This window comes from Trichosurus vulpecula, chromosome 2 (assembly GCF_011100635.1).
Source record: "Trichosurus vulpecula isolate mTriVul1 chromosome 2, mTriVul1.pri, whole genome shotgun sequence".
NCBI lineage: Eukaryota > Metazoa > Chordata > Mammalia > Diprotodontia > Phalangeridae > Trichosurus > Trichosurus vulpecula.
The window spans coordinates 290,931,529-290,948,398 of NC_050574.1; the positions used below are offsets into that span (position 1 = coordinate 290,931,529).

At 37.5% G+C, this 16,870-nt stretch overlaps 1 protein-coding gene across 1 annotated transcript in view; it reads right to left on the reverse strand.

The window, feature by feature from the left end:
* Nucleotides 1-16,870, reverse strand: part of RAB3GAP1 (RAB3 GTPase activating protein catalytic subunit 1) — a 102,408-nt gene that overhangs the window by 11,542 nt on the left and 73,996 nt on the right. Inside the window, exons 12-19 of the mRNA XM_036744727.1 lie at nt 15,232-15,324; nt 12,959-13,128; nt 11,821-11,910; nt 10,882-11,054; nt 9,748-9,802; nt 9,155-9,526; nt 2,419-2,556; nt 245-472 (exon numbers count right to left, since the gene is read on the reverse strand). Of these exons, the coding sequence (XP_036600622.1) occupies nt 245-472; nt 2,419-2,556; nt 9,155-9,526; nt 9,748-9,802; nt 10,882-11,054; nt 11,821-11,910; nt 12,959-13,128; nt 15,232-15,324 (1,319 nt within the window). The remainder of the gene's footprint in view (nt 1-244; nt 473-2,418; nt 2,557-9,154; nt 9,527-9,747; nt 9,803-10,881; nt 11,055-11,820; nt 11,911-12,958; nt 13,129-15,231; nt 15,325-16,870) is intronic.

Consider the following 16,870-nt stretch of genomic DNA (forward strand, 5'->3'; position numbering starts at 1 on the left):
CAAATGTACTCCTTATCACTCGGTCAATTCGTAACTATAATTACATTCCAAAGGTAAAAATAAAATTTTTTAAAAATCCGATTTCACATCCCTAAAAAAGCTACTTTGGGGGATTAGTTGGTTGGAATTTGACACTTTGCTTCTCAAGTGTGCTCAAGTTCTCATGACAGTATAATAAGCTGAGAATCAAATACTGCAAAAATAATGTTAATATTCTGCAAAAACAGATCCTATCATCAATTACCTTTTCTGCCTCCCGAGTGTCATCAAATAGTCTCCTCTGCCGTCGAGCAGGAACTGGCTTAGCTGTTTCCCAGGCCTCTACCCACATGTTGCTAGGAATCTTCATTCGGGCACTCAACTCTCCTTTGAGAATCACATTGCCTTTTTCATCAACCACTTCTTCTTCAACATAATCCCGAGGTGAATACCACCTCACAAAATCCTCCAGGAAGCAACCAGGATTGGCTGCCTAGAATGAAACACCCCCCCGCCCAATTTTTTTTAATCCACACAATCAAAATTAAAAACCAACAGGTACTGATATTGACTCTACAAAAAAAGCTTTCACCAAGAGCCCATTTTTATTATTTATACCATTTAACTATGAAAGTTGGATTTTTTTACCTAGAATAAGTCAGGTGCTAAAACACTAAATTTTTTATTCCAGTATTACCCCCAAAAATAAATAAGAAAATTAGAGAGAGAGAGAGAGAGAGAGAGAGAGAGAGAGAGAGAGAGAGAGAGAGAGAGAGAGGAAGGAAGGAAGGAAGGAAGGAAGGAAGGAAGGAAGGAAGGAAGGAAGGAAGGAAGGAAGGAAGGAAGGAAAAGGAAGGAAGGAAGGAAAAGGAAGGAAGGAAGGAAAAGAAAGAAAGGAAGGAAGATAAAGAAGGAAAGAAAGAGAAAGAAGGAAAACATTTCTATTTGGTAAGTTTAGAAATCACAACTTGACATAAACTGAAAATAACTGTAAAATCTGTTAGGTAAACAGTTTAAAATTACAATCTACCACTGAATAATTCTTTATGTACCCAATTACCATTCACATAAATTGTTCTGGGACTGAAACTCAAACTGTAATTTCTCAAGATTAAGGAAATCAAATTGACTAATAAGAAGCTTTATCTACTAGATATAGAATTAGTAATTATATGTACTAGAAACCTTAAAGTAAGTCTAGTTTTGAGCCTGAAGATGAAGAGAGGACATGTTATTTATATAAGATAATAGTACTTCAAGTATATGCTGCAAACCTGCTGACAACAAAATGTTGATGTTAAAGCACAGAAGTATTTTTCTTTTTGCTAAACTTGCATCAATATATTAATTTGAGGACTAAAGCTGCAAATGTCACCTTTTCTGTTATTTCCCCCACCTCATCATTCTGCTTTATTCTTCCTGTTTGGAAGTTCAACACCAAAATGCCAACAATAGCAAATAGCTTTGCACTCAAAGCATTAATAGAGAAGTTCCAAGAAGGTGAAAACCAAAACCAAAAATAAAATACAGTCACTCATAAGGTGAAAGTGGTCTGCTCTTAGAAGAATCCAAAATGGCCCATTTTCCCTTGTTCATCTATGTTTGTCTCTTAAGTCCTCTGTTTAGTTTTCCCTTTAGCTTAAGAAACCCTCCTGTGAGGATATGGAAGTCATGGGAGCATGTTACCCGGGTGCCAACGAAAGGGGCTTCTAAAGGATGTGGTGTCAGCAACAACAAACCTTTATCATGGATAGCAATTGGTTAAGATGATGAATGACACGGAGTTGTCCAGGATTCACTCCCAATGGGCATCTGTGTGATATAGTATACAGAGCACTAGACTTGGAGTCAGGAATCCTGGGCTTCAGTCATGGCTCTGCTATTTTCTGCCTAAACGGCCACAGATAAAGCCTTTTATCTTCCTTTCTTCATCTGTGAAATGGCTTGGGTTTGTTAAGGTCCTTTTCAAACATAGGTCTGTCCTAGGTCTTAACTCAGCACATCATACCATCTCTTTCATTCCTTAAATATACTGTACTCAGGAACAATTTTTTTTTAAATTTCAGATATATAGTTTGAAATGACTTGCTTTTTCATTTTTTATGTATTTAATTTAAACAGAGCAACATGTATGTTTGGAAGCTGTGTACTTTTCTCCACAAACAGAAGGAGGAAATTGCCAGGTTCACATATGAAAATGTTTCCATTTTTAACTTTCAAGTAATTATTTGAAGTGTGGTATAGTTCTTTTTGTTAAGCCTTGTGAAATAGATTTGAGTGTGTCCTTTGAGGAGGGGGTAGAACTCAAATAAAATCAAAGTCCCTAAGGAAAATAAAATAACTATTCCAGCTTTACAGCTACTTTGGAGGGGCTGACTTTTAGAGTTTCATCCTAGAAATGCTGAAAATAGTCCATAGAATGCTACCCATGGGGTGTACCTTAAAAGACTCCATATCCGAGAGCAAACAGGCGCTCTGCATGCGGGCCCGGAGGTGAGCACCTTCTGCAGATGTCCCCAATTTAGCCAGGACCTCGGACTGCTCTTCTAGCAGATCTTCTGTCATAGGGGCTGGCTCCTGGGAAGTACAAAAGGGCAGAATTGCAAACAGCTTCCCTCTACAGAACACTCCCTCTGGAAGAGGACCATAAAAATAGAATAAAGACAATTATTTTACCTCTAACAAGATTCAATTTCTAATAGAAGTAAAAGAGATGAAAGCTTTTTAAAACTGCTTTCAAAAACAACAAACTAAGCACAAGGGTAAATGCGATTTTAACTCTCCAAATAAGATCATGGAGGTCTACTCTTAAGGATATCTGCATTTAAAAGGTAGAAAGCCATGTCCAGAGGCAAACATTTTGCTGCCTAGTAAGATAAAAGAGCTAAAGTAAAATGTTATTGTGCATGACTAATCTAGATTAGACTACTACAAATAATTCCTAATATGATCAACTAAAAGATGAATGGTTTAAAACACCAAATACATACGTTATCTGCATAAAAGCAAATGACTCTTCCTCAACCCAAAGCCATCAAATAATTAGGATCTGATGCCAGAAGATAAGTCTCTGGTTCAGCTCAGTTTCAAGAATATTATAATTAATGTTCCCATGAGAAGATTTTTGCTTTTAAGGTGAGAGAAAAATCAAGTGCTTCCTAAGCACAAACAAAAAAGCAGCAAAGACAAATTTGACGGGTAAAAGAACAATGCCACAGTCATTAAGAAGGTAACCTGACAAGAGAAATTTCTAAGAAACTGTTCAAAGGCATTTAGGAAGATTCATTGAGAGACAATTCATTCAAGTTTGGGACCTGAAAGATGCAAAATGCACAGATCTAAAGAACTATCACAACCTATTTGCTTTGTCCTTTAGGCACAAGAATATTGACATTTCTATTGTAGGACAATCAATAAACACTTGTTAAGGGCCAAGTCCAGGCACTGTGCTAAGTACGTAGATACAAAGACACAGTTCTTTCCCTGAAAGAACTTAAGCACATACGTGAGTATATACAAAGTAACATACACAAAATAAAAACAAGGTTGTTTTGGGAGGAAGAATCCTAGGCAGCTGAGAGGATCAGGAAAACTTTATGAAAAGATAGTACTTGCAGAGCAAGGGGATTGGGCTTGAGGCTTGGGTGTCTGAAACCAGGGATTGCGAAAGATAGAGGAGCATTCCTAGCAAGAGATATAGTCAGTGTGAAGTCATAGAACTGAGAGATATAGTAGTGGTACAGCAAAGAACCTAACGTGGCTTGAATACTCAATGTTAGGATCACAGTGTAAGAAGACTGGAAAGGTAGGAATAACGTAATGGGCATAAGCCATAACTAACAAATTTCTGTCAGAATTAAAAAATTACATCAACACTTCTTTCTTCAATCAAGTCAAATAAAATTTGTGCTTGATTTGCTGTCACCCACAAATGTGCCATTTCCCACTAAACTCCATGTTCATTAAATCTGAAAATACTTATCTGACCATGGTCAGCTATCATTACACTTATTCTTCTGCCAGCATCCTCAAATCATGTTTTTTGACCTCACCAAGACTTCCAATTCCTCTATCCCTTCGTTCTTTCCCACACCATCTACTTTCCTCCCCCTTTCCTCATTCTGACTCCTTGGTGAACCAGTTCAGCTTATTCTTCTCGAGTTCCTTGACCCCTTACCCTACTGATGACCGTGCCCTGCCAAGCTCTTGCTTTGGACTACTCCTACAATCTCCTGACTTTACTCCTTGTCACAAGCTGCTGAATTAAGCTGAATCGGTCAATTACAAATTTATGTTACATAATTCTAACTGGGCTTTCACGGGTGGAAGGCTATTCTTTATCACCATCCTAACTCATTCACTATCCCACTCACCACCATGGCTTTTCCAGACTTTTTCATCTCTCCTTCCTCCCACTCTCTCAGATGAGAAACATATTTCCCTGAAAAAATAAGGCCATTTGCGGAAAGCCCTCTCTTATCTTCCTTCCTCATCTCACATCACTCAGATGCCTTCTGTATCTATCTTTTCCTTCACTGCCATTACACACAAAGAGACAAACCCTCAACATGCCCAAATGATCCCATTCCATCTTATCTTTTACAGCTGATTGCTCCCTCTAGGATCTCTAATCTCTCATTAATCTTCAGTCTCTTCCTGCATATTAGTTTACCTCCCTGTTGATAACAAACCTGCCCAGGCCTCCCTACCTTCTCAAAAAACCCTCACTTGATCCATCTGTCCCTGCCATCTATTGTCTCTCCTCCCTTTTCTGGCTAAACTCCTTGAGAAGTTTACAAACATTGCCTTTTCTTCCTTTTCTTCTCACACTCTACTTAACTCCCTACAGTCTGGCTTCTAACACCAGTCACCTCTTTCCAAAGTACCAATGATCTCTTAATGGACAAATTCACTGGCCTTTTCTCAATCCTCTTCCTCCTTGACCTCTTGGCAGCCTCTGACACTACTGATCACCCTCTTTTCCTTGATACTTTCTTCTTTATAGGTTTTCAGCACACTAGTGTTCTAGCCTCGTTCTCCTTCTATCTGTCAGATCACTCCTCAGTTTCCTTTAATGGAGTTTTCTTCAGTCCTGCTAATCATAGGTGTCCTCAAAGCTCTGTTCTGGACACTCTTCTCCATCTGTGTTATTTCATTTCACATCAGCTCCCATGGATTCAATTATCATCTCTACCTTGATTCTCAGATCCATTTATCTAACCCAAACCTCTCTCCTCACCTTCAGACTCACATATACAACTGCCTACTGGACATTCTTAACCAGATATACCACAGACATCTTACACTCAACATGTCCAAAACTGAATTCATTATTTCTCCCCCTTCCCTTCAAACTTTCCCCGCTTCCTAATTTTCCTATTACTAGGGAAGGCACCACCAAATCTTCCTAGTCACCCAGTGTAATGTTAATGGAATAGGAAGATCTTCCCCGTCCATTAATAGACCTATGTGACCACATGTGTTCAATCACAGCTGTGATACATCTTGAGTACACAGAACTCACTGGGTGAGGAACTTGCCTAAGAGGAGCTTGTTTAAGGGGAGGCTTGCTTGTAGGAAGGCTTTCACACCTTTTGGTATTAAGCTAATTAGGCACTGAGTTAGAGGATTGTGATGCCTTCTGGCTCTGAGCCTATTAGCTAAAAGTGTACATGTATCCTGAGGTTGGTATTTTGTTTTGGGATTTGCTCACAAGAAGGACCTTTTGATTCCCTGTATGGGACTGAGCAGCCATTTGTTCAGAGCCCCCCAACTACTCAAATGTATCTGTGCTCTCTCAGTCTGGTGGTGTATGTAGGTGGTTGTATTGTTCAAAGAGTTGGAGCCCTGTCTGTTGATCTTTGTGCTAATTTCTATGCTTGTATTTTCTCTATGTTCAGATTGCTGACCTTTCCCATGAACTAGTGAATGTAACTGAAGTAAGACTGCTGACCCCTTAAAGTTGCCTTTCCTTTAAGAAAACATCAAAGAACCTGTGCTAGCAGGCCATCCTGGGTATGCCAGGGTGCTTGCTGTTTCACCCAGGCTCACAACCCAGCTGTCATCACTCACCATATCCATTTTGTGCTGTAAGAAATGGGGAAGATACGGACTTCATAATAACCTGGAAAAACCTACACAATATAATGCTGAGTGAGCAGAGCAGAATCAGGAAAACATTATACATAACCACAGATATACGGATTCTGTGATGACTAACTTTGATAGACTTAGCTCTTCTCAGCAATACAAGGTTCAAAGACAACTCCAAAGGGCTCATGAGGGAGAGAGATATCTACATCCAGAGAAAGAACTATGGAGACTGAATGCAGATTGAGGCAAACTGTTTGCTCTCCTTTTTTTTTCCCCTTTGTTTTTTTTTTTTGGTTTTGTTTCTTCTTTCTCATGATTCACTCCATTGGTAATAATTCTTCTTAACAACTTGACTATTGTGTAAATAAGTTCAATGTGAAATTATATATAGAAGATACATCGGATTCCATGCCATCTTGGGGGGGGGGGGGAGAAAAAAATCTTGAACTCAGGATCATGTGGAACTGAGTGTTGTAAACTAAAAAAAAAAAAAAATCTTAATTAAAAAAAAGGCCTTTATGATCTAGCCCGCTCCTACCTTTCCAGTCTTCTTACATCTTACTCCACACCCCATCCCTGCGCCTCCTTGACTGTTCCTTACACAAGACACTCCCTCTCTTGATTGACTCTTTGCATTTTCAATGGCTGTCCCCTAATTGGAATTCTTTACCTTTTCATCTCTTGACTCTTGGCTTCCCTTCTTTCTTCAAGTCTCAGATCAAATCCCACCTTCTTCAAGAAGCCTTTTCCCAATTCCCCATTAGTGTCTTCCCTTGTAATGATCTCCAATTAATCCTGTATATATCTTGTTTGTACATAATTTTTTTTGTTGTTGTTACCCATTAGACTATTAACTCCTTTAGAGCAGGGACTGTTTTTTGCCTTCCTCTGAATGACATGGACTAAAACTCCATTAAAGGAAACTGAGGAGTGATCTGACAGATAGAAGGAGAACAAGGCTAGAACACTAGTGTGCTGAAAACCTATAAAGAAGAAAGTATCAAGGAAAAGAGGGTGATCAGTAGTGTCAGAGGCTGCCAAGAGGTCAAGGAGGAAGAGGATTGAGAAAAGGCCAATGGATTTGTCCATTAAGAGATCACTGGTACTTTGGAGAGAGGTGAATGATGTTAGAAGCCAGACTGTAGGGAGTTAAGAAGGGTGTGAAAAGTTAAGTGCTTACTAAATGCTTGCTGACTTTGCTAAATCTCTTGTCTCTACTTTCCCTGACCCCACATCGGCACCTAAAGAACCTCTATTGCACAATTTCCATGTAAATGTTAGCATTCTTACACTGGGCCTTAGCTAAAAATCAGTATTAAACATAAAGCTTGACACTCAGGTATGTGATATGATGACATAAAGATAAAACACAAGTAGGACCCAAGAGGGCTGTAAAACCTGCCTTCCTGTTTCTCCAACTAAGGTTCAAAAAAGGCAGTTTCACTCAACCTTTCAACCTGATCACTCAAGGGTCTCAGCCCCACAATCAAGGCACAGTCGTGGGGCAGTCATGTGCCTGGGTGCCCCACCTCTTTGTGAAGAGGAGCTGCTTTCCATTTCTTCTGTCCTGACAGAGATGACAAGGTGGGTGGCACAGATAAAACCTCTCCATTTGCTAAACTTCTCAGTGAAAAATTCAGCCAACCCTGGTCAGGAAGGTGCAAAAGAGAAGGAGGTACAAATGGCAGCCACTTTGCGAATCCTGCTTGAACAGCTCAGAGACTTACTAACAAGGGGAGCCCCTTATCTGAAGGCTTTACCAAAAGACTGGAAATTCCATCCTGGCTCTGTGGCAAAAATCTTAAATTCTAACCAGATAACGGGTATTTAAATTCCTGCACTAAACTATTAAAAAAAGAGGGGGTAAAGGGTGGGCGAATTTCATGGATGATAAGAAGAAAAAGCGTAGTTTAAGGGGAATTACCAGATATATTATATTATAAAGCAATAGTCATCAAAACTTTAGTACTGATTCAAAAACAAAGCTGATCAATGGATAAGCAAGAAAAAGTAACAAAACAGTAACAAATGTTTCATAAACATAAAATATCTATTACTAGGGGAAGGACTCCCTTTTTGTCAAGGATTAAGAGAAATAACGGAATGAAGTTTGGAAGAAACTAGCATTAGGCCAAAATTTTATACCATATTCCACAATAAAATCAAAATGGATATATAACCTAAATTAGCTATAAAAGGACTCACCACAAAGAACTCAGAATAGGATAGGATCAAGTACCTTTCACATTTATAGCTGGAGCAGGGTGGGTAGATCAATGTTTAACCAAGTAAGAAATAGAGGATTTTTTTTAATAGAGGTGTTATTTCAAAATAGAAATTTTAATTACATAAAATTACGGAGCTTTTGCACAAATAAGATCGATGAAAACATAAGAGAAACAGTACAGTGTGGAAAAATATTTGCATCGATCATTACCAGTAAAAATCTGATATCAAACTACACAAAGAACTAATGCAAATACTTAACACCAAGAACCATTCTCCAATAAGTGGTCAATATGAAGTTTTCAAAAGAAGGCTTGAAAAGGATAAATGACCAAATGAAAATATGTTCCAAATCACTAATAGCAAAATAAAAGCATATTGAAAACAACTTTGAAGATTCAAATCATTCTATATGTAACTTGACTAAGGTGAAAGATAGTGGGAAGAGTCAATGTTAGAAGGAGCTATGGAAGGAAAGATACCTCCATATATGTGTTGACAGAGCTGTGAAGTGGTCCAATCATTCTGGATTTCAAATTTGGAATTCTTTTTCCCTCCCCATCACCTTTTACCTGATACCTTAATCTTTAGCAATATTCTAGTAATTTCTCTCTTGTTCCAAATCTGGGTTGGTCCTTTCAGAAATATGTTTTAAATTTATTTTCCTTTTTTGAGTTTGCACATATTACTAAAAAAGAATTCTTAGCATTTTGTGTTTACATTTTCAGGTGTCTTAAATGCTTGGACATAGACTTTTCCAAACTTGTACCTAATACAGCCATGGCTTCCTACTATATGTAGTGAAATAGATAACCAGGCAAAAAAGAAAGTAAAAAATGACTGTTCTATTGCTTACCTGTGTTACTGGAATGTAGAGAGGTTCACCTGTGTGCAGCAATGTAAGTTTTCCATGTGGATGTAGGCGTCCTTCTGGCTTTAAACTTGACAATTCTTTGGCCCCTCCTTTCTTTCCACTCTCTTGCCCATTACCCTTCAGTTCCTCTGTATCACTTAAGCATTCAAAATATTCTTCTTCACTGTCACTCCAGGAATCCCAAGATTTTCCCACCTCTCCCTTTTCCTTATCTGTATCTTTTAGATGATCCTGCCCAGAGGTGTCTCCTGCTTTCCCAGAATCCCCTGCAGAAGTACTACAAGCATAATCAGAAAGAGCGGACTTTTTTCCTCCATCTCGGGCTCTCTTCCTTTCAATACAACAATTTAACATCTAGAGAAAGTGGAAACAACATTTACATTTTGTTTAAAAAATATATGCCTGTATAGGTCTCAGCTTCCAAATCATTTTTCTTTCTACCCCTTCCACATATTCTGAAAACAATGTCAAGGTTGACAGGGAGCATGAAGCAATAAGCAATACAATGACATTTTTTATCAGAATATGTTCTTCAATAAAATCACTAATTAACACACTGGTTAGAAGATATTTACCTGAAGTTTTTGATGCAGCAAACAACATCTGAGGTCTGGGACTCCATTAGCTAATCTAAGGAAAGACAGCAAAGATAAAAGAATATATTTATAATTTTACTAAAACTATTATTGAATTATGCATTTTTCATGGTACCATAAATTTTTAGTCATATTTAGGAAAAAAAACAAAAACACTTTAGGTAACAAGAGGACTACATGAATTTGTTGTTGTTTGTTCTTTCTTCTGGAAGAGGAGAACCGTGACATCACGGAGATGATGCCATATCATGCAAATGAATTGGATTTAAGTGAAGAAGGGTCGTGCAAAGTCACCAGCCTCGCTCTCTCCTCCGGAGCCATCTGGGTCAATGCCAAGATATAGATCAGAAAGACTGGATATGGCCCTGGATGCGGTGGGAGATCTTGGCTTTTTTAAGCTAAGGTCTTTAACAGGCCTTAGTTTGACTCCATTAAGTAGTAGAAGTTGAAACCTCAGGAGGAGTCACATTTCCAATTCTTGCTACATCCCTATCTCCACACCACTTAAGCAAACACAAAGCTTCAGTACAAACAAGTTCAAACAAGAACCATCCCAAGGTTTGGGAACTCAAGTGAAATTCCTGAGCTCAGTTACCAAACCCAACAGTAATGGAAAGTCATTCCACAATATACCCTCCTAGAATGAATCACTACAAGCATATGGTTGATTCTTAATCATCAGCAATGGGAAAAAACGGTCTCTACCACCTTTTACCACCCACATAGGTCTCGGGGTTACCAGGGACCCTAAAACACCAGCTCACAACTAACATTCTTAACAAGTGACTAGATCACAGTGTTATCTGCCCTTACCCTAACAGATTTGGGGATTAGCTTTCCTTGCTAGATCTCTAGACAAAGAGCAGCAAAAAACCCAGAGTAAGACAGGGTCCAGTACAGAGAGGCATTTGTGCAAGCAACAGAAACAGGCATATCTAAAGGAAGGATTGGGTTTTGGGGAAGATAATCAGTTGTTCTGGATAATGTTAAGTTCAAATGCCAGTCAATGACACCTCCAAGTACAGCTACCATGCAGGTAATTGACAATGCAGGACTGAACTTTAACAAAAAAATGAGCATTAGATATATAGATTTTGGAACAGATGTATTTACCCTGGAATCAGAAAGTTGTTTTCCCATCTGAAACGCATTTCAAGGACAAATTCTTGCCAGAGATGTGCCACACCTTTTACCCCTCCGTGGTAGAAATTGATCATACAAAGACATAAAGCCAGTTTGTATGTCAAACTGTCAGAAGGTGCAGATTTGAACTGATTGTAAAGATTCTAAATGTAAAAATGAAAACAAAAAATTTCTTAAAAGCATATACAAAGTATACTAACCATGAACCAAATGTTCATAGATTAAAACACTGACCAAACTAGCATTTACAAGACAGCTAACACACAATGACCTAGTTTACTTGTATTTGAGATACAGATATAAACTTCAGTATATACAAACACACACCTGATATGTCCCTGAGAGAGGTAAGGCCTAGCTATTAAGAACTGAATGTTTCATCTCTAATTTCATTAATAAGTTTCAATTTACTTTTTAGCATCTAAGAATAAAGATAATTATGGAGAAATATTTACTTTCAAAAACTCTAAAATAAGAAAAAAATTGAGCCTTAAGCAAGTATTAGATGCCATTTTTTGGTCGATGGTAGAATTCTCTCCACCTATAAAATATATCCATGCCAATTCTACGTAATAAAGGACTCTTATTTCAACTAAAGCACAAGATGGAATTGTATAGTAACTAGAAGACAATTTTAAAATACAAAAATTCTTTTAGAAATTTAGGATACAGGGCCTCTTCTGGAATTTTCATTGGATCATAAGACAAAAGATTTTGAGCTAGAAGGGACCCTGAAGCCCACCCTCACCTCTTCATTTTATAAAGAAACTTAGGTACGTAGAAGCTAAATGGCTTGTCCCAGAATCACACAGCCTGCATATGTAGAAATTTAAGTTGCAAGAATGATTAATTTATAATTCAGTCTATTTAGGTTTATTGCATTTTTAATAAGCCCCCAAATTAACTTACATATTCTTCATTATCTGATGAAGGATTGTTGTTGCCTGTTGAAGTAAATCCATCTAAAGGTTTATCAGAAGCAGCATCAGGGAATAGGAACTTAAAGGAAGGAAGAAAACAAGCTGCTTTTAGATTAAATTTTTGATATTTCATTTTTCATTTCTCTAAGTTTTTACTCACATAAGCTGATTTCTGCTGTTTGACTTTTCCTGAATTAAAAGTTAAAATGTTAGAGGGTTCCAATTACATTAGAAAACTGTTTTTCTACAACTACTCTTACAGAAATGTATTTCTTCTCTGACAGCATAACAACTACTCATATTTATATAGTGATTTAAGGTTTGCATAGCACTTTTGAAATATTATCTCATTTGATCTTTACAACAACCCTAGAAAGAAGGTATTTTTATCATTCCCATTTTACAGATAAGGAAACTGAGGTAGACAGAGGTTAAGTGATCTAGTAAGCATCTGAGGATAAATCTGAACTCAGGTTTTCCTGATTCCAGGTCCAGTACTCTATCCACTGTGCAACCTAGCTACCCTAAATATATAAATGATATCTATTACTTCATTGGCATATGAAACATCTGAAAATCAGGTGTTTTTTCAGGAGTAAGGATGTCCCCTTAGATCTGTTTGTTAGCTGAATAGGAAGCAGACCTAAAATCTTTCCACTTAAATTTCTATCTTGTAAGAGAACATTATTTTAAAAGAATATTAACTATGTGATTGGCTGACCTGACTAGATTTTTACAATGCTGGTACTCAGAAACAAAGCACTAAGAAACAAAGCTAAGCACTAACCAGGTGCACATGATGGATGAGCTGGACTCTGCTGTGAAAGTTCCATTCTCCTCTCTCAAAAACAAAGGGCTAAGGAGCCACCAGGAGCAAAGACAAGGAATAATTCTCCCTAAAAGCCAGAGAAGCTCTTAGGTCCTACTTGTCTATTGCTTGGGCATAAGTCCTTTTGATGGTTTTCTCAGATCATCCTCAAGTGTCAAATGCAAGTTTTACATAGTACTATAACATAAATACTATATAAGTCCCATAAAGTACTATATAAGTACTACGCAAGAAGTTACTAGCATTTATATGCTAGCATAACAACAACAATAATAATAAAAGACTATCACATACTTACCAAGAGAATAGCATTGAGGACATCATTATTCAACGGTGACTCTTCCACACCCCTGTGCTTTCGAATCTTCATCTTCGCACTGTGTACCATATTTGTAACTGATAACTTGTGGATTGGGACTGGTGCTGGTTCTGTCAGCTTTGACAATGCATGAGTTATATCAACAGTTTCTAAAATAACAATAACAAATTAGCGCAAATTTTAATGTGTACCAGGGTAGGTTGAAAGGGTTAAAGTATGTGGTTATAAAAAGTACTTTAAGTCATCCTTCAAAAGTTAGAATACTCTAAATCAATTGCTTAAGCTTTCTGTGTAAGCATCCTGGACAACGGTCTCACAAAATTTTCCTTAATTCAGGCTATAAGGAATCCAACGAATCCTAAATTCGTAATACTCTCATTTTTAAAGTATCCTAAACTTTTTATGTGAAGACATCATTAAGTATTCTTACGGTCCCCCAAACTAAGCTTCTTGGCTTTAGGGCATAAATTTAAGAGAGAAAAAGCTGAGACATAGAATATTAAAAGTTTGAGGAACCTTGGAGGTCATCTAGTTCAACCCCTACCTGAAGCAAGAATCTTCTTTAAAATACTCTTGATCTCTGGTCATCCTAATTACTTAAACATCCGTAGGTGTGGAGAACTCAAAACATTCTGAGGTAACCCATTCCAATTTTGGAGAGTTCTATTTCTTAGGAATTTCCTTACATTAAATTTCAATGCGGCTTCCTAGAACTTCCCTAAATAATCCTAGTTCTGTCCTGCAGGGCCCAAGCAGAACAAGTCTAATTCTTCTTCCACAATACAAGCTTTCAAATATTTGCAGAGCAGGTTTTTTTCTTCTTTAGGCCTAGTCCTTTCAACTAATCACTGTATGACATGATTGCAATTTTTCTCACATTCCTGATTACCCTTTTTAGGACATGTTCATTTTGTTAATGTCTTGCCAAAAATATAGTGCCTAGAACAGAACACAAGACTTCTGACCTCCCTTAGTTCATGACAATATACTATGATTAGGTACCCAAAATAGCATTAGCTTTTTTGGCTGCCATGTCACACCAGTGACACGTACCAAGTTTTCACAGTCCAGCATTTTCACATGAACCATCTAGTTACGACCCCTACCATCCTGAATTCGTATTGTGAATTTTGTGAACCTAAACATACAATTTTACATCTATTCCTATAAATTTCCTTTTTATTAAATCTGGCTCATTGTTCTAGCTAGTCAAGAACTTTTTGGATCTCAATTCTGTCATTCAATGCATTAACCAGCCTTCCCCTACTTTAGCACTTGTTTTATGCCTGGCATCTGTTTTGATCCTTTGATAAAACTCTTAGAAAGAACAGAGTGACAATCTGAGCTCTCTAACTTTGCACTAGACATGTTACCAATTCAAATCGATGCACATTTATTAAGTACTTACAACGTACATGGCATTCTGTAAGGAGCTGGGAGCAAAAGACAAAACCAATAATCCTTGACTTCAAGGAAGACAGAAACACGTAAACAAATTAAACACTGGGAGCCATTTGCACAGAGATGATACAGGAGCTCACAGGAGTTGGTGAGAGCACCAAGGAAGGAAATATATAAAGCAAAGAGGCCCAGTCAGAGTCTTAAGAGATAGTCATGTGTAGGAGGCAGGAGACAGATGATTAACCAGCAGAGGAGACTGATAGGGAATCGTCAGATAAATACAACTACCAAGGCTGAGCAATGTTGTAGAAACCAAGTGAGGAGGTGGTGGTTGACAGTTTCGAAAGCTCTAGAGATGAAGGAGGAAGACAGAGAAGGTTTTGCAGCTCAAAGATTATTGATAACCTTGAAGAGCACAGTTCTGATACCATGGTAGGGTCAAGTTCATATACTATAACTTATTCAGCCACTCCCCAGTTAGAGAGGAGAATGCCTGATACTGAAATTGATTCATTATTCACCTCTTTGGATTTGAACTAGTTCTGAATTACCCAATTATGATACTATTCAATCTCTATCTCCCAACTTGTTCAAGTGACGACTATAGAAGACATTAAAAAAGGCTTTGCTAGAATTTGGGTATATTACAGATTGGTGGCATTTCCTTTATCTTCTAGTACAACAATCCTGTCGAAACTGGTTGCTTTCATTCCACTGAAAGTTACTTTTCCAAACATATTAGAAAATAAATGAGATGGAAAAAATGAGATGAAAATGAGATGCTAAGGTATCAAAATTTCTTAATGAAAAAAAAATAGAAGCTTGAATTTGACTAATTTGAAATTAGTTACCTCTCCCTTCTTCTTCAAATGTGGATCTTCCAAGAATTTCATCTGTTGATTCCTTTCGACGGCAAATTTTAAAGAATTCAGTAACAAAATCTCCTAAGAAGAAAAATTCGATTCATTATAGAAAATTAATCAGAAGGAAACTATCAGTTACAGTGTTCAAAAATGCCAAAATGTACATTGGGAAATAAAGGTAACGGATAAGACCTATCTTCCCCACTATAGCTACCCTGGATCCTACCCACAAGCCCCACCCAAAGCAAAGGAACTTTCCCAACACACTGAGAGCTGCTGCTCCATCCAAAGTGGATACAGACTTCGATGATTTCACCACTGCACTTCTCCCATCTCCAGCAACTAGAAATAGCAGCCTTTAATAAATCTCATTTTGGACACAAGTCTTAGATGGGTTTTCTCCCTTTTCTTTCACTAACATGGATGCTGATCTACCATATAATTATTCATTTAGAAAAACCTTTACTGCCAAATGAAGGAACTGAAACAAGAAGGAAAAATTAGTGTGTGTATACACAGACACAGAGACACACACCTAAGAGCATTTTTTATTTTTAGTTTTCAACATTCACTTTTATAAAATTTGAGTTTTTTCTCCCCCCTCCCTAAGACAGTGTGATACAGGCCATACATGTACAATCATGTTAAACATATTTCCATATTAGTCATGTTGTGAAGAAAATTAGAACCAAAGGGAAAAACCACAAGAAAGAAAAAAAAAAGGAAAAATAGCATGCTTTGATCTGCATTCAGACTCCACAGATCTTTCTCTGGAGGTGGATAGCATTTTCCATCACGAGTCTTTTGGAATTGTCTTAGATCATTGCACTGCTGAGTAGAGCTAAGTCTATCAAAGTTCGTCATCATACAATGTTGCTACTACTATGTAAAATGTTTTCCTGGTTCTTCTCCCCTCACTCAGCATCAGTTCATGCAAATGTTTCCAGGTTTTTCTGAAGTCTGCCTGTTCATCATTTCTTATGGAACAATACTATTCCACTACATTCATGTACCACATCTCGTTCAGTCATTTCCCAATTGATGGATATCCCCTCAATTTCCAATTCTTGACCACCACAAAAAGAGCTGCTATAATTTTCCCATTTTTATGATCTCTTTGGGATACAGATCTAGAAGTGTTACTGCTAGATCAAAGGGTATGCACAGCTTTATAGCCCTTTGGCCATAGTTTCAAATTGCTCTTCAGAATGGTTGGTTGGATCAGTTCACAACTCCACCAACAATGCGTTGGTGTTCCCACATCTTCTCTAGCATTTATCATTTTCCTGTTTTGTCATGTTAGCCAATCTGATAGGTATGATGTAGTGCCTCAGAGTTGTTTTAATTTGTATTTCTCTAATCAATAATGATTTAGAGCATTTTTTCATATGACTATAGATAGTTTTAATTTCTTTCTCTGAAAACTGCCTCTTCATTATCCTTTGGCCATTTATCAATTGGGAAATGACTTGTACTCTTATAAATTTGATTCAGTTCTCTATATATTTTGGACATGAGGTCTTTGTCAGAGATACTGGTGGTAAAAATTGTTTCCCAGCTTTCTGCTTCCCTTCTAATCTTGGTTGCACTGAATTTGTTTGTACAGAAACTTTTTAACTTAATGTAA